This window comes from Tetrao urogallus, assembly GCF_951394365.1.
Source record: "Tetrao urogallus genome assembly, chromosome: 1".
NCBI lineage: Eukaryota > Metazoa > Chordata > Aves > Galliformes > Phasianidae > Tetrao > Tetrao urogallus.
The window spans coordinates 190,558,615-190,578,876 of NC_136813.1; the positions used below are offsets into that span (position 1 = coordinate 190,558,615).

The 20,262-nt window shown below is 42.2% G+C and overlaps 1 protein-coding gene across 1 annotated transcript in view; it reads left to right on the forward strand.

Annotated features, from left to right (window-relative positions):
- Positions 1-2,328: 2,328 nt before the first annotated feature.
- The window catches only part of MKLN1 (muskelin 1), a gene marked incomplete at its 5' end in the record, with an annotated part of 100,368 nt that continues 82,434 nt past the window's right edge, over positions 2,329-20,262 (forward strand). Inside the window, 2 exons of the mRNA XM_079540440.1 lie at positions 2,329-2,420; positions 17,786-17,855. Of these exons, the coding sequence (XP_079396566.1) occupies positions 2,329-2,420; positions 17,786-17,855 (162 nt within the window). The remainder of the gene's footprint in view (positions 2,421-17,785; positions 17,856-20,262) is intronic.

Consider the following 20,262-nt stretch of genomic DNA (forward strand, 5'->3'; position numbering starts at 1 on the left):
TCATATTTAGAGGTTACAGTTTTATATGGCATCGCTCCTCTCTGGCTGCTTGTTAGTGAGGCTCCAAATACCAAGGTAGAATATTTTCTCCTGGTGGAGGGAGTATATTATTAGCAAGATCCACAGTAAACTATTTCCTTTAATATTCTTGTGGTAAATCGCAGGGGGAAAAAAAAAAAAAGAAAAAGAAAAAAATAACAAAAAATTTTGGAGGCTTTGGGTAAGTGAAATTTTAAATGCCACATTAAGACCTCAAACTTCAAAAAACCTTGTTAGTGCAGCAGCAAAGGTAGAGCTGTGGAATATGGTACCTCGCATGCAAGTTTTTGCTGTGCTGCTGCAGTAGAAGCACCATTCCCTCAGGTCCCAAAAAAGGGTCTTGAGACAAAGCACTTGCTGCTCCTCCTCACTTTTGAGATCCTCAGCTGACATTCAGCCTCCAAGGCTGCTGCAAGAATGTTTCATCCTCAGCCAGATTTTGTTGCAGCACTCTCACTTGCTTTCCTAAAATAAATGGCGAAAAAAAAAATCCTTGTGTTAATTTAATCTAGCCAGGCATTTTGCTGTCCTGTCTGATAACATCCCTCCAATCTGTCATTTCCAACTGACAGCTGTTTATTTGTTGTCGCCTTATTGGTGTTTTTCTTGTTATTTTAGTTTTGGTTTTGTCCCTGATCTTGAAATATCTCCTCTTAATTCTCAAGCATCCAAAAACCGCTCCAGGGATTCCTCAAGTCTTCCCTTCACTTTGGTGGGGGTTTTGGATGGAACAATTTTATTTCAACCAAAAATCAAACCAACAAACAAACAAATCCCCATACAGTAACCTCAGTCAGAGAAACCATCAATAAATCTCCAATTTACACACTTGGAAATCACACGTGTGTTTGGGATTTCAGGTCCATTCATGTGGCAGGAAAAAGCACTGAAAAACATCATGGCATCAAACAGAGATCACAATGTGAGCATCCCTCTAAACCAGGGACTGCAGTGTAAACCTGAAGAGGTCTTAGCACTGCTGGAGAACCATTCAGCAGCACTGATAGCAATAGATGAAGTGATTAAATACAAGTTATTCAGTGGAATTCAGAAGGAAAAAAAAAAAAGAAAAAAGTTATTAAATATGACAGTGCACAAGGCATGGGAAACCACTCGGGCTCCTTCCCACAGTCTGGATCTCCAGGTAACCTTTCCATGGAGCATTCAGATGAGCTGTGGTATGGACCAGAAAAGAGACAATAAGCCAAGAAAAGAAGCCCAATAAGCTCAATAATTATAGTACCTTCCACTGAATTTCCAGTTGCTTGCAAATTGTTGGTCAAGCATTAAATCTGGGTACCACTCATTTTTATTTCAGTCATTACTAACTCTTGTTTATATATTTACAGTTATTTATGGTGACTTTGACTGCTCCAGTTCCTTTTTTGGAAAACAACAACAAAAGCATGTTGAAATTGACAGAACTGTCAAAACAAGCTGCTTCTGATACTTACAAAGTACAGAGCTATGTGGTGAAATACAAATAATAAAACAGACTAAGAGAAAAGAGCTGAGCTACTCACAACAGGGATCAGCACAGGAGCTGGACGAAGTCACATCATGCTTGGGTTTTGCTTCAGCCCCTTCCCCACACAGCTCGTGGAGCGTCCCCTTGACCCTACAATCCACTGCAGCCCTTCAGAGCATCCCCTAAAGCCCCTTGGGATGGATCCCCCAGTTTCTGTACAGCCATGCAGACACAATCTACATCCTATCCCCCCTGTACAGCCTTGCAGACACAAACTACGTCCTATCCCAGTCTCTACGGTGTCCACTACCCAATGCCACCCCACAGGGCTTCACAGTCCCACAGCCCCATAGGCATAGCCTCACACCACTACAACCCCAAATTACATCCCACTTCAGGTCCTACAACCCCAACGCTCCAGTACAGCCCCACAGGACATCTTCATGCAGCTCACTACAGTCCTACGGGGCACCCAAAACAAACACAGCCCCCAAATTACACCCCCAGAGCCCAACGTGCCGCTCAAAGCTCCCCAAACCCACCGCAGCCCCCCACCAAGCCACACCCTATACCCCACCCACACAACCATGCAGCCACAAATTACACCCCACCCCAAGCCCCACAGCTCCTAATAACCCACTGCAGCCCTCACAGACGCACCACAACCCTCACGACCTATAAAGTCCCCCTCACATCACACCACAGCCCAACTCGGGCGCCCCACGGCCCCTGCCCCGCCACCCGCGCGGTCCCTTTAAGAGCTCGGCCCCGCCCCTCCCGCGGTCGCTGCCGGGGCCGCGGCGGCCGCTGCTGACAACAAGATGGCGGCTGCGGGGCCGGCGGGCCCCGAGAGCCGGGTGCTGGGTTACACTTTGCATCGCTGGAGCAGCTTCTCCTCTACCTATCTGCCCGAGTGAGTCCGGGCTCGTGCTGGGCGTGCTGACAGGGCCTTGTGGGGGTCAGGGGAGGAGGCGGGAAGGATCGCGGAGTGAGTGTTTGGGCCTGGTTGGGAGGGTGAGGCGGGGTAGGCCTGGTGTAGGCCTGGTGTGGAGAGGGGGGGGGATCTGAGGGGATGGGGGGCTTTTGAGGGCGAGGTGTGTGGTGGTCAGAGGGTTTTGGGGAAGATGTCTGTGGGAGCGTGATGATAAGAGTGTTTGTGTGGGGGCTGTGGGTGCAGGAGGGGGTTAAGTTTGAGGGCCTTAGAATGGAGGAGATGGTCGTTTTGGGGATGGGTCTGTGTTGATAGGGTAAGCGATTAGCTTTTCAGGCACTGTGTGTGTGGGAGAGGGTTAGAATTAGGGGATCGGGAATGGGGAAGATGGTCAGTGTGGGGGGGATGTGTGTTTGGAGGAGAGCAGTCACTTATGGGGGAGTGTGCCCTTGGGAGGGCGCAGGAGTTCTAAAGGCTCTATATGGAAGGGATGGTGGCCCAGAGGTTGTGGGGGGGGGCTGTGTGTGTGTGTGGGGGGGGGGTGGTTTAGAGGTTCTGGGTGGGCTGCGTGTGGAGGGGGGATGGTCTTAAGTTCTTTTGGGGGACTGCATGAGTGTGGGTGTGGTGGCGCAAAGATTTTGGGGGCAGAGGGGCTGTGTGTGTGGGGAGGGGTGCTCATCAGCATTCAGGAGTTTTGTGTTTATGGGAATGAGGTGGTTAGTATTGGAGAGGCTGTGTGTGAAGGGGAATGGTGGTCTGAAGACTATATGGTGATGGATCCTCAGCAGGTTTGGGGGGGCTGTGTGGATGAGAATGTCAGTTTATTTGGGGGGAGTATGTGAGGAAGGATTTCTGTAAGCCCATAGGTGTTGGGCTGATGCATCTGTGGGGAAGGAAATCAGATTTTGGGGGTTTGTGTCTGTGGGGAGGAGTACTCAATAAGGGGGGGCGGTTTGTGTGGGAGGGAGTGTTTATCATGCTTGAGAATGTCCGGGGGGATGAGGTTAATCTGAGGGAAAATGTTGGTCAGAAATTTTGGGAGACTGTGTATGTGGGGAGAGATAGTCAGTAGGGTTTGTGGGGGCTGTGTGTGGGAGTGGTGCTCAGCATGTCTGGAGGGTGTCGTGTGGTCTGGAGGGGTGGTCAGCAGTTTAGGATTTTTAGGAGCAGGAGGTGGTCAACGGATTTAAAGGGGCTGTGTGCATGGTGGGGGATCAGCCAGGTGGGGAAAGGGGTGAGCACCTGCCCTGAGGGGTATGTAGGGAGGGGTTGATGTGCATGCAGGTCTGGTGAGGTGCTGAACTTGTTTGGAGAAGGTAGGAGGGATGCATTGAGACACTAGTCTTTGGGGAGGCTGAGGGGAGCAGTCATCTGCTTTGGGTAAGGGAGGTGGCCTGGGAAGGAGATGCAACCTTTCCCCCCAGTTTTGGGCTCAGCGTCATGCAGTGGAGAGACTGGTCCGCAGGATGCAGAGGGAAGGATAAGTCAATTCCCCCTGCACAAACACTGTCCTGCAGGTTTGGGGCATGTCAGGTCCCTGTGGCAATGTGTTTCTTGGCAACCTGGCTTCGTCTCCTGCCCCTGACCCCTGAAATCCCTGTTGGCTGGCAGTGTGGTAAATACTGTGCAATGATCACCTGTGATTTATGTGTGGTTTTGGGGGAAGGGGATCACCTGGTGCCAGCTTGTTTCGATTTTGTTTTGACTTTGAGCTCTGTGAGCAAGCAGTTGTGTTTTAGAGTAATCAGATTGTGCTGGAAGTGAAGTTTGTAATGAAAGTAATGTGGTCTTGAATGTTTGTTCACCATTCTGTCATGTCAGCTCCAGTGCTGGAGGACAGTAAGGAATACTTTGTTTGGGCACCTCAGACATGCAGGCTTAGAGTTTTGTCTAATGATTGATGGCCCTGAATTTAACGATCTCTGATTAAAATAACTTTGTTAACCAGTTTTAACAAGAGGTGATTGCTATATTTGTTAATTGTTAGTTTTTATGGATTATCTCTGCTTGCTAAAATAAGGTCAGACTTGAACAAAAGTTTCTCTGGCTAAACTTGCAGTAGTTGTATCTTTAAGTATGTTTGCTTGCTTAGATATTAAGAAAAACTGGATTTTCACTGATTATTTTTTTGTGATAACTAAGTAATCCATTTTTCCCTTAAAAGACTGTAAGGCATTTTTTTCAGGTCCATGATCGTACTTGTTATAAATTGTTGGCCCCTGAGTGGAAGGGTGACAGTCCTTTATTGATCTCACAGTTGCTATATAAAAAGGCAGTACTCTCTTTCTCCTTGATATTCCTTTCCAAGACTCCCATTAGGTTGTTTTTTTTTTTTTTTGTTGCAGACTCTTGTTAGGAATTAATGTTCACGTGGCCTCTTCAGTGCTGCCCAAAGTCCTTAATGTCATTGCAATCTGTGATACGATTCTGTTTCCTTTGGTAGGGCTCGTGTTTTACAAATGCATGACCTTGCAATTGGCTGTTTTTTAAGACAGCATTCAAGTGTCTTTATCATTTAAAATAGTTGAAAAGGCTTCTGAGCATTGTTCAGCAGTGGGGTTATGGACCTTGGTATGAGGTGCACTGGTCCTTATGCTCGGGTGCTACTATCTCATCAGCACTGACAATATCAGGCTAAGGATTGTGGTGAAAATGGCCAGCTTTTCAATCAATCAATCAAGAAAGCTTGATTTTTGCTTGCTGTCTGTTGGCGTTTGATTCCCATGTACTAGGAGGGAGTTAAAATATGATCTCAAATGGAAAGAGAAAGCTCTGACCTGTGACTGAAGATAAGATTCTCATAAGGTGGGAGCTTACGAAGAAAATCATACAGGAGAGTGGATGTTTGGAGGTAGAGTGAAGATGAAAAACATTAAAATTGAAGGTAAAGGAACATAATGTACTGTAGGAGAAATGTGCAGACAAAGCTGAAAATGGTCATCTTGTTTAACATGCGGATCAGAATTATGCTGTTCAGGAAGGATATTGGGAGTTCTAGTTAGATCCTAGTTGAAATAAGTTTGAAAGCATAGCTAAGAAGAAATCTCTTTAAACTGGAACTGGAAGAGTCTTCAGCCATAATCTGTGTAGGAATACTTCATAAAACATGTTGCTTGATTGGGAGGATGCTTACTGCTGCTGTGACATTGTGAGTAAAGTGCTTGTGGAAAGGAAACAAAGTAAATTACCCATGTTCCATGTTAACTAAGTATGATTTAAACATACTCTTTAAATAGTTGTATGGTTTCAAGTGCAAAAAACTGAAGGTATGAGATGAGAAGTTTTTGTCACCACTTCCCAGGGAAGAGCACTGTCTAGTGGCTTACACTGCATCTGCTTATCAGATGCTGAACTGATACAAAAACCCGTCAGTACACTGACAACACTTAACTGTTCTTTTTCATTTAAAAAGAAAAAGGAAAAAGTGATTTTCAGACTTTCTTATCCTATTTACATTAGCATCAGTGGTCTATTGGAAAATACCACATTTCTTTAAGGAGCAGAAAGTTTATTTCAGTAAAGAGTAACTTCATTTCTGTTGTGTTGGGGTACTGAGGGATTGGCTAGTGCTGAACCAGTTTGGCTGTGTTAGCAGTTCTGCGTTCATCGTGTATTTGCAAAGACATTTCCAAATGTCAAATGATAATTGTGCTTCCCGAATCTGTGAAAGAATGGCTTTAATTTTGTATTTCAAGCTGCTGGAGTTTTGTTGCTCTGTTGGAAAATCAACTTCCAGCAGCTACGCTGACCTGGAAATTTCTTCAGAACTCGGTGGGTAGAACTGAAAGAGTTGGTCTGGTGCCTCGTTCAGTTTGCATGTGGGAGCAAGCAAGTTGTGCCTTTGGGAAGAAAACTGGTTCAAGAGCAATTTTGTCCTTGAAATACCTGGTATTTCCAGAGACACTGGTCTTCTGCTGAGAGGCTTCAGCCTGTTGAAAATGTTCAACCCAGCAAGTTAGGTGAGGCTTCCTCATCACACCCTTAGTCTCCTCCTTGCAGTTTGTCCTGAAAGGAGGGGAGCCATAGACTCATAGAATGGCCTGGATTGAAAAGGACCACAATGATCATCCAGTTTCAACCCCTTTCTGTGTGCAAGTCGCCAACCGCCAGACCAGGCTGCCCAGAGCCACATCCAGCCTGGCCTTGAATGCCTGCAGGGATCCAGGGGCATCCACAGCCTCCTTGGGCAACCTGTTCCAGTGTGTCACCACCCTCTGTGTGAAGAGTTTCCTCCTCATATCTAACCTAAACCATGTTGGAGGGCTTCCCAGTGTTTCACCGAGGACCAGCCTTAGGGCTTCCCCATCACTGGCATCGATTACATGCAAACAGCACCAATGAGTACTGGAGGTAGTTTGGCATGGGCAGAGGGAGACCTGCGCTAGTTTCCCTTGTCCCTCCTCTGACTTTCTGCAGAAATTGATGAGCTCAGCTGCTTTTTTCTATTTTTTTTTTTTTTTTTGGACAGGGACAATTTAAACCATGTATAGAAGGTAATATGAGCCCTGTTCAATCAAAAGCTAATTCTTTGTTTTCTGAGAAAAGCACTTTATCCTGATCTTTTTAGTACTGTTTTGTGTACTTGTTCTGCTTTAAGCTCCCTGTTATGGTGAATAAGGGGTGTATATTACTGTGTCCTCCTCAATGGCAATTACATGCCCTTCTCTACTGTGAAGTGCCTTATTATTGTACCCTAGGACTGTGGTTGTATCAGATTCCTGACTCATGATGTGTGGTAGTTGGCAAATGTCCTCGGGTCCTTCTGGCACTTTTAAACTGGGATTTCAGCAGTATGGCTTCTAACAAGCATTTTTTAACCTCTTTTTCTTTTACTGTTATGCAAGTTGTGCACCTGAGGAGGAAAGCTTCATGCCATTCCTGTTGCTCACATCTTCCTGTATGATACCTCTTCAGAAGCATCACATTCTTGTGCTATTAAGATTGTAAGTTTCTAAGCCAGTGATTAAATTTCATCAGCAGCCTCCTTCTAGCTGGTAGTCACTTCTGCATTGCAACCCCTTGGTTTTTTTTTTTGTTTTTTTTTTTTTTTGTTGTTGTTACTTAGTGACAGGACAAGAGGATGTTAAGGAGGATAAGACGGGAGGTTTAGATTAGATATCAGGAGGAATTTTTTCACACAGGGTGGTGACGCACTGGAACAGGCTGCCCAAGGAGGTTGTGGATGCCCCTGGATCCCTGCAGGCATTCAAGGCCAGGCTGGATGTGGCTCTGGGCAGCCTGGTCTGGTGGTTGGTGACCCTGTACATAGCAGGGGGGTTGAAACTACATGATCATTGTGGTCCTTTCCATCCCAGGCCATTCTATGATGTTATGATTTCAGTATGAACTTCGGTTATTGCAGTAATCCCAGTCTTTTCTAGTTTGACAGTGGCACTACATCAAGTGCTGAAGAGTGGATTTCTGTTGTTTCTTCTCTAAAAATCTTAGTGGAACAAGAAAGTTACAGCTGATTTGTTACAATATACTTAGAATAATCATTTTCTTTTTTTGCCAACTTTCTGTTTTTCATCAAATCAGGCAAAGTAAAGTAAAAGATACTTGTGTAGTAAAGTTTAGGTGACTGGTAGCCCCTGAAGGTAAGAATACTTTTTAACTAAGGGTGTGACAATCACTGTCTGCTCAGTCTAACCAGCCATCTACTGCTATCTTGTCTTCACTCTGAAACAAAGGCGTACTGTACAAATTCAAGGTATTCCAGAGCATTAATAAGAAGTACTGAGAATGTGCATAGCAAACTTTTTGGGTGAAGTCTTTAAAGATTTCGAAACAAAACATCCAACCCTTCCTCTGAAAAAATTCTGGATTCCAACAACCCTGTTCTTTGTGATTTCTGTAACAAGAAAAAAATCTGTTCATGGCTAGTGAAACACGATTCAGAGTTTCTCCTGCCACATGAAACTGATGATTCAGAATCTGTATCTTTTAGGTTCATAAATCTTATAGATGCATCTAAGCCTTGAAGGATCTCACCCTTGAATTAAGGTCAGTCATGACTAACACAAAGGTTTGCTTTTCCTAATCTGCTGCTTGCTGGGCTGTTTCAGTAACTAGCTGAAGACTTCTGTTGAGGTCTCACCAGTTTAAAAACTGCCTAAACTGCAGACAAGCAAAGCATGCTGTAGAGCTTTTCTGGCAGGATGAACTGAGCTAATCATCCGTACACTGGAAACTGTAATGATAGTGCTTGTTTCCCTGGTTTCTTAAATAACTTTGGCTGTGCAGCAGTGATGATTTCCACTTTAGCTGTAGGACCACAGCTTTTTTTTTTTTTTCCACAAGCCTGAGTCTTTTTATTTTTTTTCCCCCCCAACTTAAATTGCCAGCTCTTATTTTCACTTCAGCATTCTAATTTAGCCAGTTCACTTTCTTGGTTCAGTCGCTTCATCTGCAGATATTGGAAGATGCTTGCTGTCTGTAATTATGTGCTCGTGGTGTGTTTGCAGTGTAGATCAATACGTCTCACATCTGCAAAGAGGAATGCGAGTGCTGACAAATGAAGTGAGCTGGCTGAATCTGTTCTCCTCAGTGATTCTGAGGATCCTGTTAAAAGTAGGATTTTTTCACTTGTTTCTGTGTTTTTTCTGGATGTTTCTGAATTTCTTTTCCTAGTAGGCACTTCTGTAGCCTAGAGTTTTTCTCTGGATGCTGAAATAGAGTACTTTACAGCTCAAATATATCTGTAGGAAATCACTGCCTACAGACTGAATTAAGCTTAAGTTGGTGAGAAGATGGAGTGGCGAGAGAGAGGTTGGGAGAGGTGAAAGTGGAGATGACTGCAAAACAAAGTTGTTCATGCCTTACATCAGAAGTCTGTTATCTTGTTACAGAAGTTTCTTCCTGAGTGCAAACTCAAATGCTGTAGAATAAGAAGGAAGTTCTTTATGCCTCGGTGAAAATATAGCCATTATTTAGGAGGCTGGATGGTTTTGTTCCTTGGCAGAATGGTGAAGGTAAACTGTTAATTGTGATGTGATGAAGCTGGCGTTACCTGCTGTGCTTTGAAGTTCCGCCTCTTCTAGGATGGCATTTTTGGGGAACATTAAGAATGTAAAGTTTTTGTTGGAGGTATAAACTTCATCAGATTATGGATCATTTCTTCTGTGTATGGTTTTATATCCTGCAAGCTTAATGAAGGCTTTCTAGGTTGTGATTACTAATTACTCACTTAAAGACTAAAATACTATTTCAAGCATGTTTTCCTTTGATAACTGTTGTTATTGCTGAGCCAGCATCTACATTCTGATTTTTTTTTTTAATGGCAAAGAATATAGTTGTTCTTCTGCACATTCATCTTTTTAGCAAATCAGTGTTAAAACGCACTGTTAGGTTTAATGCTACAATTGATTTTATGATGTGATGAAGACTTTTCTGTTGAGGTGAAGTGGTATATTCTGTCAGTAGTGATGTGAAGGTCACGTCTTTTAAACTTCCAGAACAAGCCAATTCTTCCTTTGTTTTAGTTGCATGTAAATAGAAACCTCCTAAAGGGAATGTATTATTTTATTTTCCTACAGCCTGCAGAATTCTATAGGAACAGTTTGTAAGTTTAACTGGGTCTGAATTGAATAATATAGCAGCTGCTGGGAGGGAAGGCGGTGGTGAAGATGTTCTGTGCTTTGCTACCTTAAGTAGTTACAGTTTTAGTTATTACTTATCACTCAGCATGGTATCTTTGAGAAATTATTTCTTGGATCAATTTAAATCGAGAAGCATGGCTGTTAGACTTGGGGATAGCAACCTGCGTGCCTGGATTTGAACTGCAAAAGCCAATGCTTCAATAAAGCTTGCTGCAACGTGGGTCCGTGTTCCAGTTCCTGGAAAATGGCACAGTATTGATAATGGTGCATTGGTCGTGATGGATTTTGTGTTCTCCTTGGAATGCACCAACTTTCCTCCCCAGTTTGGGTTTCTACTGCTGGGTTCTCAGTGCTGCTGCCGAGCTGCAGGAGGCAGTCTGTGGTGGAAGAAAATAAATTGGGATTCAGTTAATTGACCTCTGAGTAAGGAACTGCTGAATGAGCTCCCACCTCCTCTTCCTGACGAGTGCTCTGGGCAACTTTCACTTTCCGTCTTCTGAAAAAAAAAAAAAAAAAAAAACCCAAACAAAAAAAAAAACACCCTGCCTTCTGCTACAGCTTTGGAGCCTGCCAAACCTGGAACTAGTGCTGCCTTGGGAACCTGTATGCTTTAGCATGAATTCATTTATATTGCTCCAAAATGAAGAATTATTCTGTAATGTAGCACTAGGGGCAAATGGTTCTGATTTGTAGCACGGTTCCCCAAATAACCAGTTCTTAACAGACTGATATTCCTTCATTTTCTTGGGCCAATGTTATGATTTTCTGATTTCCCTGAGTAGAGTTGCATGATTTGTGAGATAACCTTGATTTTGAAAAGAAACAAACGCAGGGAATGTGTTTCCACCTGGAATCAGGAGGAACTGCTGTTTTTTTTTTTTTTTTTTTTTTTTTTCCCCCTCAGAATTTAAGTTTTTTTTTAAAAAATAAGTTCAATTCTTGGCAGTAGTTTGGATATGAGGGGCTCAATCTCTTCTGTTGAACACAGTCTTCCTTAAATTCTTTTCCAGGCGTCGTTTTTTGGGTGAGCTTTTTACTGAGTGTGAAGTTACTGTGTTGATGAGTATTAAAGATGTGTTTATGGCGCTGTGAATTTATATCTTTACGTGTAGTCAGTCTGTTTTATTGAATTCCTCCTTCGAGTGGAAATATGAAGCGTTGTGGCACGTAGGAGCATTGCTGCAACGCTGTGAAGTCATGGAAGATCTAAGCCTGCTACTTGGCCTGCGTAATGTTTTTCCATTTGTGCATTAGTTAAGTAAAATCACTACCAAGAAGTTTGTGATCCTTCCAGAGTGCAGCATAGGGGATTCACTCAGAAGTGTGCTGGATGTAGCTTTCTGCTCATCTTGTGAAGGGTTTGTGGGGGGAATGTAGCGTTACTGTGCTGTGCTGCCAATACTAAGGAAGATTTGGAAAGTGCATGTTTTATGCCTTTACTAGTGAATGCTGTTGAAATCCGTGTTCAAAGTAGCAGCCAAAATCCATTTTCTCAAGAAGTGAGTGTTTTTTTTTTTTTTTTTTTTTTTTTTTTTTTTTTTTTTTTTTAAATAAATTAAGAATGGAACTTTGTAGTAAATTGGCAGTGCCTGATGATGTCTTAAACTCCGACAAATTCTAGCTATGGTGTTTCATCTCTTGATTGCAGAATCAGTGAGCTGAAGGACATAACCTCCTCATCTTTCCTTAATACCAGTGGGTAGAATTTATGCTATTCTTGGTATTTTTATCAAGCCTGGGATTTATTTCTGTTCTGGGAACCTCCAGGAATGTCACCTAGGTTGCATGCATGCAACGTTGCTTCCTCTAGAGCTTTATGGATTGCCTGAAAGGCTGGATTTCAAACATCCTTGAATATTAGATATGTAGAAATGAATTCTTAAGTATAAGAATACATCGTCCAGATACTCTTATGTGCACTGATATCAGCTCACTAGTTGATCATTTGAAACTGCCTCTTTGTAAATAATTAATCATAGAATTAATTACAGACCTTAGGATCACAAAGTCCAACCATGAACCTCACCCTCCTGAGTCCCATCACTGTGCCATGTGTGGACATGGCACGGAGGGACATCTCCTAAGTACCTCCAGGGCTGGGGACTCCTCCAGTGCCCTGGCAGCCTGTTCAAATGCCTGGCCATCTTTTACATGAGGAATGGATCTCTTGCTGATTTCTGGTCTAAACCCTTTCTGGTGCAGTTTAGGGTCGTTTCTGAGCATCTGCAGTTATTATTTTTAATAGGCACTGTGTATGTGGGAAAATTCTGTTATTTAAGTAATCTATCAACATTTATTGTTAGATTTAAAACCAAATCAAGCTGGGAGAGAGAACAAACCTTAAGCTTTTAGGCTTCAAGGTTCATCGTCACTTACTTTCATCAAAAGTATAATCTGTAAATGCTGGGAAGAATTAAGCTGGTAGTCACATGTGATGTCTGAAGTCCCAGTGATTACCATTATATGTGAATAAGCCTGATTTTTGTTTTTCTCCCATTTGTTTTTCTGCTGTCCTGCAACTGACAGGACGAACCTGGAGCTGGGGCCTCTTGCTGCTAAGGATTTGAGTTGCTCATTGCTTGATGTAGTCAAAAGTTTCACCTGTGATTTTGGGTTACTGAGTATCACTGGGATAGAAGTTGTTTATCAGTGCTCTGATAACTCATTGGGAATTCACCACAATGCTGCAGTTTTAGTCACTATTGATAACATTTAATTCCTGGCATGTCAGGAAGAAGCACTGTCAAATCAGAAATGCTTTGTTTCAAGGAGGCTTGGTTGGACGTGGGGTGATGAGGAGTACGTTCTGTGTATGTGACAGTATCATTTTGTATTTCTTTTTTAGTAAGAGCTTTGGGTTGGCAACATGTAAAGATGGCTTAAAAAAAAAAAAAAAAAAAAAGAAGGTAAACTAATAATTGAAAGATATGTTTGAGAAACTGATTTGAATGAAGTTATTTCTAGGCCTGAGCCAGGTGATGCCTGTTCTGTTGTCCAGTGCAGTCAGCTGTGATCCAATGACTGCATTTCTGTAGGGAGATAGTTCTAAGTTAGTGGTTTTCATATGCTATACTTAGCTATCTATCTTCTGACAGAAGCAAATTTATACCGAGTTGGATGTGTTTGTGAAAAGGCTGCTAAGGAGATGGAAGCAAATTTGAGCATTAAATTGGCAAATCTCACAACAATACAGTACTTAAATGGAACGTTTACGTGCATCATTACCTCCAGTATCTTTTGTCTCGCTATGCAGGAGACCCTCCTGTGTGTGTTCCAACCAAGACATTTTCATGTTTTCATGTATTTATGCCATTTTAAGGAGTGAATTTATACAACAGAAAGGAGAAAAACTTTATGATGAAATCTAGAAAGCTTTTTTTTCTGAACCGCTTGCTGTAGGTGCGTATTGCTTTTTGAACATTGCAGCTAGGTACTTTTGAAATCAGCATTAATTAGTGAGGTTCTGGGAGTTGGAGAGAGTCGTACAGAGAAAATATTATACTGGTTTTTATAGATGTAAAGGATGGGGCTTTGATGGTCTTGTTTGTTTTTGGATGCATGTGGTTTGTTTGTTTGTTTTGTGCATTGCCCTCCCCCAGTTGGTTAAGTGTCTCTGCCACAGCTTTGTGCTGGCCTGTTTGGTGGTTCCCTATGTGTGCAATAGTTGAAATAGTTGGCCTACCTCATCTTAGTCCTCTGGGAAGTGGACTTTGAGGGAATGAATCCATGTTTAAAGTTGCCTTTTTTAAGATGGTTCTAGGAAAAAAAATTATGACATGGGCAGCCCTTAAAGGAGGTACTTTGTTGGCTTTCAGTGATGCTGTTTTCTAGCGCTGCACGTCCTTCTTGCTGTTTAATGGTGTGCTGCCTCAGTGGTTTTTTAGCAGAAAACTACGTCTGAGTTCCAAGTCCTCTTGGAGATATGTGCGTGCTCTTCTCTGCACAGCTGCTCTCTGAAGAGCAATTCTGAATGTGCCAAGCAGAGCTAATGTTTTGGATTTGTTTATTCTTATGGAATTGTTCCTTAAATTACTTAAAAAGTCATCGGTTTCTTTAATAGCAGCCTTTATGAAAATATTTAGGTTGAATGCAAATTGTATCAGCTGAAAACCCAAGATGCTGTATGTTTTGCTAAGTCATCTCGCTCTTCCCTTTTCACCCCCCTTCCTCAAAAGCTAAGAAAAACTCTCCCTTTGTGACTGTCGTGTCAGAAACCACGGAGCTTTTTGCACAGAGGAGTCCTCTGGAAATACCAGGCACGGGGACATCTCTGTAATCTCAGTGGAGATCAACTAGCGGTTCGTACAGTGGACACAGCAGCATCTGGGTTGTTAAATGGAAAAGTTATCTACTTCCAGCACTTGCAAGAGCAGTCTCTGCATGGGTAATAAAAAGAAACTTCCATTTTGTTCTGCCAAGAGTGCTTTCTACGCGAAGCAGCCAGAACGATCTGCTTCTCTCACTTGGCAAAGGGAGTGCCTACAGTAAAAGCTGAGATGCAAATAGCTGTGAAGGAAGTTAGTTTGAAGACTTGATGCTCACCAGTTCTGCTTTTGGATGTGTTCTTGCTGGTGGTGCAAATAAGGCTTTTGGGTGAAAGGTGAGAGCACCACAAAGCAGCTGAGGTACCGTGGCACTCATTTCTCTAGCAGCTTATAGGGGAGTGGTATTGAGAGTTCATGTCAGTGGGGACTCTTGGTCCAGCTGCTGTCAGCTTTTTTTCCTTTTGTGCTGGCACTAATGGTAAGCTGGAGAACGGTTGTGACTGAAAAAGTTATTTATGCTCCTCTTTTTTTTTTTTTTTATTTTTTATTTTTTTTTATTAAAGCTGCTGGTGGAGGAAGGAGGAGGATCAAGCATGAGTGGATGGAACAGTCACTCTTGGCAGTACTGTAGATTTATGCTAGACCAGATCTTGTATCTACAGTTTATGATTATGAATTATCTCAGGCCACGTTTAATGAGTTCCTTTTTTTTTTTTCCCCATAGGGAAAGCATGCTCTAAGTTATTGGCATTTGTATTTGCAACTCCTTGAGCCACTACCTTTAATTTCATGTGAGAACTGTGTTGAAAGTCATCAAGTCAGTATAATTTTTATTTCGGAAGTTTCTCAGAGGTTTTAATTTAGGTTCTGTGTCTGAGATCATAAAATCATAGAGTGGCCTGGGTTGAAAAGGACCACAGTGATCATCCAGTTTCAACCCCCTGCTGTGTGCTGGGTCGCCAACCAGCAGACCAGGCTGCCCAGAGCCACATCCAGCCTGGCCTTGAATGCCTCCAGGGATGGGGCATCCACAGCCTCCTTGGGCAACCTGTTCCAGTGCCTCACCACCCCCAAGCAAAAAACTTCCTCCTCCTGTTTAAGATTTCAACAGTGTCTGCAGAAAAGGGCTTTGCATGGCAAGAGGCATCTGTCACTAGGAGATGTTTGTTTTTTACTGCCTCAGGACTGCTGGAATGCTTGAATTCCTCCAAGTTTCTGGGCCCATAAATTTTCCTAAACCACTATGGTAAATTAACTTTGTGCGGACTGAATTCTGTCCTCAGCATTTGTTTAATCTTATTAAACTTATTAAACCACCTATGTATTTTCAACTTTTTTTAATAACTCTTGGTGATAGTCCTTTCCCTTTAAAATTTTGTTTTAGCATTAATTTTGTGGGAGCTGCCTATTTCTTTCCTGTCTGCACACGGATTTCTCTCGTCTCGTTGTACTGAATGAGCTCCTCATTGGCTGTGGCAAGCTGATCTTCGACCTGGAGAAGCAAACAAATCTACTTCTAAAAATACGGTCTTTGGGATTCGTCCCAGTTATAAAATGCCTCCTTCCAGCAGGGCATTATCTGACCATGTCACAGTGCCAATTCTTGCAAATGTTGCTCAATGTATGAAGAGCCTACCGTCTAATGTTTAAACAAATGTAATATCATTATAAATAACTTTTTTCCTCTAGGGTGAATTGTTTCTTGCGTGTAGTTAAAGCTTCCAAAGGAGAAAAGCAATACAGCATTAACTTTTTTTGGTCTGCCTTCGTGTGTCTCTTAAGTACGTATTACAGTACAAGATCCAAATCTTCAAAAGTAACTTTATCTGGTTATCAAAAGGTATTAAGACATGGCTAAATGTCATTTTGCCTTGCCCGTGACATGCCGTAGGACGCTGTGGGTATGAATCTTTGTTGTTTAGTGCTGACATAACTGCACGTCTGGCAACTTCTGTTAGAAATCTGTGTATCTTAACAGCATCCAAAATCTTTCTCTGTTCAATTGGTTTGTTTTTTCCCTGTTGTAATTAAGGAAGACAGTAGCTATGTTTTCTTCTGGAGTTGAGCCTCTTTTTGCTGCAAACTTGGAGTTTGCAGCTGAGTGAATAATTGTGCAGACTGATGCCTCAATCTTTCCTGTATTAATGGGTTAGAACAGGAGGGCAGTGTGTGGCTGTAAGCTGTTTAGATGCGTTTTCTGCACTGGGCATGTGTCCATAAATCAGCTGATGTCGCTGTGTTGCTAAATGACATGTTGTGATAGAAATGAACTATTGGGAGAGGGAGTTTGAATTTTGTTCCATGCCGTACAAAATCCTGATGTATCTTCTGTGGAGCCAGTAGGCAGCCACCTGCTCTTACGTGTTTGGAGGAGTCACCTAGTCTAGCTCCTTGCCGTGTCCCTCATGGTGCAGGACTGCTTGGGTATCACTGGTAGTGCATTGATTTTGGGCTGCCCGATGTGGAAAGAGTGAGTTAATTTGTCTGTTAATGCTCAACCTCCAACTTAACCTCTTTCCCTTCTGAGCTTTTATACCAGCGTTGTTTTCCTCCAACACAGCAGATGTAGATGGCATGAGCCTTTTGATGACTCTATCCTTTTCACATAAGTTTTATGAGCTGGTGAGATTGTTAGTTGTGCTTGCCCTGTCCAGCAGGTGCTGTCATTACCTTCCCATGAGGAATGATGTAACTATGTATTTTAACATGTATGTTTTTGTTTTTAAACTCATCTGGGAGGTGAATTGAGGGATAGCCTTACTGTGCAGGAAAGATGAAGAGAGGTCCTTCATGAGGATTATAATTAAGAAATTGTTTCATGTTAGCCAATACATTATTCTGAATTTGTTAATTACTTAAATGCTGTACAGCCTCACACTGTATGAAATATTTAAGATATTATCTTGTTGGCTGAAGTATTGAACATGTGATTCTTGTGTGTTGTTCTAGACTTGTGGCTCATGAAAAATACGTGTTCAAATTTGGTGAGAGTTAGATGATCATCTTAGAATCATAGAATGGCCTGGGTTGAAAAGGACAACAATGATCATCATTTAGTTTCAACCCCCCTGTCATGTTCAGGGTGGATCTTCTATGCACCAGCAAAACTTAAGTAGGTTAGCAGCCCACTCTCTCTGTTCCAGTATGGCACACCTAGTAAGGCAGAGATTTTGACCTGCTGTCTTACTGCTTATCCTTTTTAAACCTTGTTGAAAAATTCTTGTCTCCTCCTATCTAGAGGTGAATGAGGCTTGGAGATGTGTTTTAATAAGTCCTGTAAAAGAGAGTAGAATTTAAAAATTAAAATTAAAAAATATATATATAAATATAAATTCTACTTAGAGGAGAAGAACCTTGATCTCTGCTGAAAATTTTTGTTAGTTGCATGAGAATGTTACTGATCTGTGTGTTGGATGGCTCTTACTGGAGACGCAACTGTCATGTTTTGTTGTACTTAAATGACTTTTGGCTTTTCATTTTTAAGGAACATTCTGGTGGACAAGCCCAATGATCAGTCCTCGAGGTGGTCTTCTGAAAGCAATTATCCTCCCCAGGTAAGCATCTGAAATTCTGCAGGTATACAGCTGTGTTGTACTGCACAACATACAATTACATTTTTATTTTAAGCATAGGCTGCTACTGTTTATAATGACGGGCTTTATAAATTACCTACTCAGTTCATTAAAATGTAAATACCTCATGTACCATTGACATGCATTTCCAGCAATGTATTGGTGATCTTTCAAGGAATGTTTTCTGTAGGGGAAGAGTTCTGCATTTCAGCCTTGAAAATCACGGTCGTACTGGAAATAATCTAACCTTATGGTTAGATTAAGCTGCTAATGAGGCATGCGGGTCCCCCTTTGTCAGCGCTATTGGAAACTGCTGTAGACTGCTGGCCTTGAATCCTAGATCTAAGGAGCTTGTGTTTGTTTCCCTTAATAGCACATTAGAAATGTGGAATCTTTATAGATGTGAAAGTCACCTCGTCTGCCGATTAACCGCCTTATTAAAAAGAATTTGTATTGATTCTTAGCTTCTTGTTTGCCTTTTTATTATTAAGTTGTGTGATTAAATGGAAAAGTATACTAATGTGTTAACTTACGATTTTTCCTTCAATAATAGCATCGCAGATCTAGCATAAAGAGAGTGGTTACAGTGGTACTATTTGCTCAGCTTCTCCTGTATCTGTTATACTGGGTTTTTGAAGTCCCAAGTTCAAGCAGTGATGTGCAGCAGAGTATCTCTCATACAAAGTTATTCTACTTACCTGCACATACAATAAGTACATGGAATTCGGATACTCCTTGTGAGTTAAGTCTCTGGATTTTTCCTGTAGGTAAATATTGCTGCTATGCTGTGAAGGTATATTGAAAATGTGTGCAACTGGCAGCTCCGTATCACAGTGGGGTCATGTCATCCAACTGAAAGGCTTTCATCCTAATTTTACTGATAGTGTTATATACTGTTGTCTGTGAAAGTGTTTTCTGATAAGGGAGGAAGAGCTATGTTATCAATGCTGTTAGTGTTGTAAACTTGCTTCTGATGACTGATCTGCATCTACTGCTTGTTTGATTTTTTTTTTTTTTTTTTTTTTTTTTAAATATATCTTTTTGTTAAACAGCATGGGAATTCCGTCCATAGCTTGAAGCAGTTCTAATCTGTCTATTACATATTGATTGGAGGGTAATGGGTTTTGAGCATGTATTGCATCTCAAACTGTACCATCCTTCACCTTGTTTTGTTCAGAAAGCATGTGGTTTTTTTTTTCCTTTTTTTCTTTGAGCTCTCATGCATTCAGAAGGCAAGGGTGGTTGTGGTGTAGCTTTAGACTGGGTTTTTCATGTAAGGTGTTCATAATTCTGCCGTCTCGTTTTTGGGGTGATCCTGAATATTTTGTTCTGTTTTCAAACTGATTCTGAACTGGGAATTTGTTTCTTGTGGCTGGATGCTTTACAATATTCCCATTTGATGATTAAAGCTGACGAGCAGCAATACAAGTTCACAGAATCATTTGAGGTGAAAGAGATCTTTAAAGGTCATCTGATGTAACTCCCCTGTGATGAACAGGGACACCTACAGGTAGATCAGGTTGCTCAGAGCCTAGTCTAGCCTGACCTTAAATGTGTTGAGGAATGGGATATCAGCCACCTCTCTGGGCAACCTGTTCCAAAGCTTCACTACTCTTGTCATAAAATGTTTTTTCCTTGTATTGCATCTAAATCTCCACTCTTTTAGTTTCAAACCATTTCCTATCACAACACCCTGCTAAAGAGTCTGTCTCCTTCCTTATCCTGGCCCTGTTTAGATACTGAAAGCTGTTCTCAGGTCTCCTTGGAACCTTCTCTGAGATCTGCAGCTCTTTCAGCCTGTTCTCATAGTGGAGGTGTTCCATCCCTTGGATCATTCTGGTCGCCTCTGGACACACTCCAGCAGATCTGTGTCTCTCCTGTGGTGAGGACTCCACATCTGGATGCAGTACTGTAGATGAGGTCTCTGCAGGGCAGAGTAGAGGGGCAGGATCACCTCCCTCGCCCTGCTGGCCACGCTGATTTTGATGCAGCCCAAGAATACAGTTGGCTTTCTGAGCTGTGAGGGCACATTGCTGGCTGATGTCCAGCTTTTCATCCACCAGCACCCCCCAAGTCCTTGGCTGTGCTCAAGCCTTTCATTCCCCCAGCTCGTGTTAATAGTCAGGGTTGCAGTGACTGAAGTTACATCAAGAATGTGGAATAAGCAGAGAATAATCAGAATCACTTCATCAAGTTCATGTGGTTTTTATTTAAGAGAGATTTTTCCATCAATTTTACATGTATTGAGCACAGAATGAATGAAGATGTTACTGTACATCTTCTGCATCCAGCCCTGGAGAACTGGGCGTTGCCCTGCATGCTAAGCAAGTAATTTAAACCAAACATTTGACTGGAGAATTAAATATGTGTGTAGGAGGTATGCAGATAA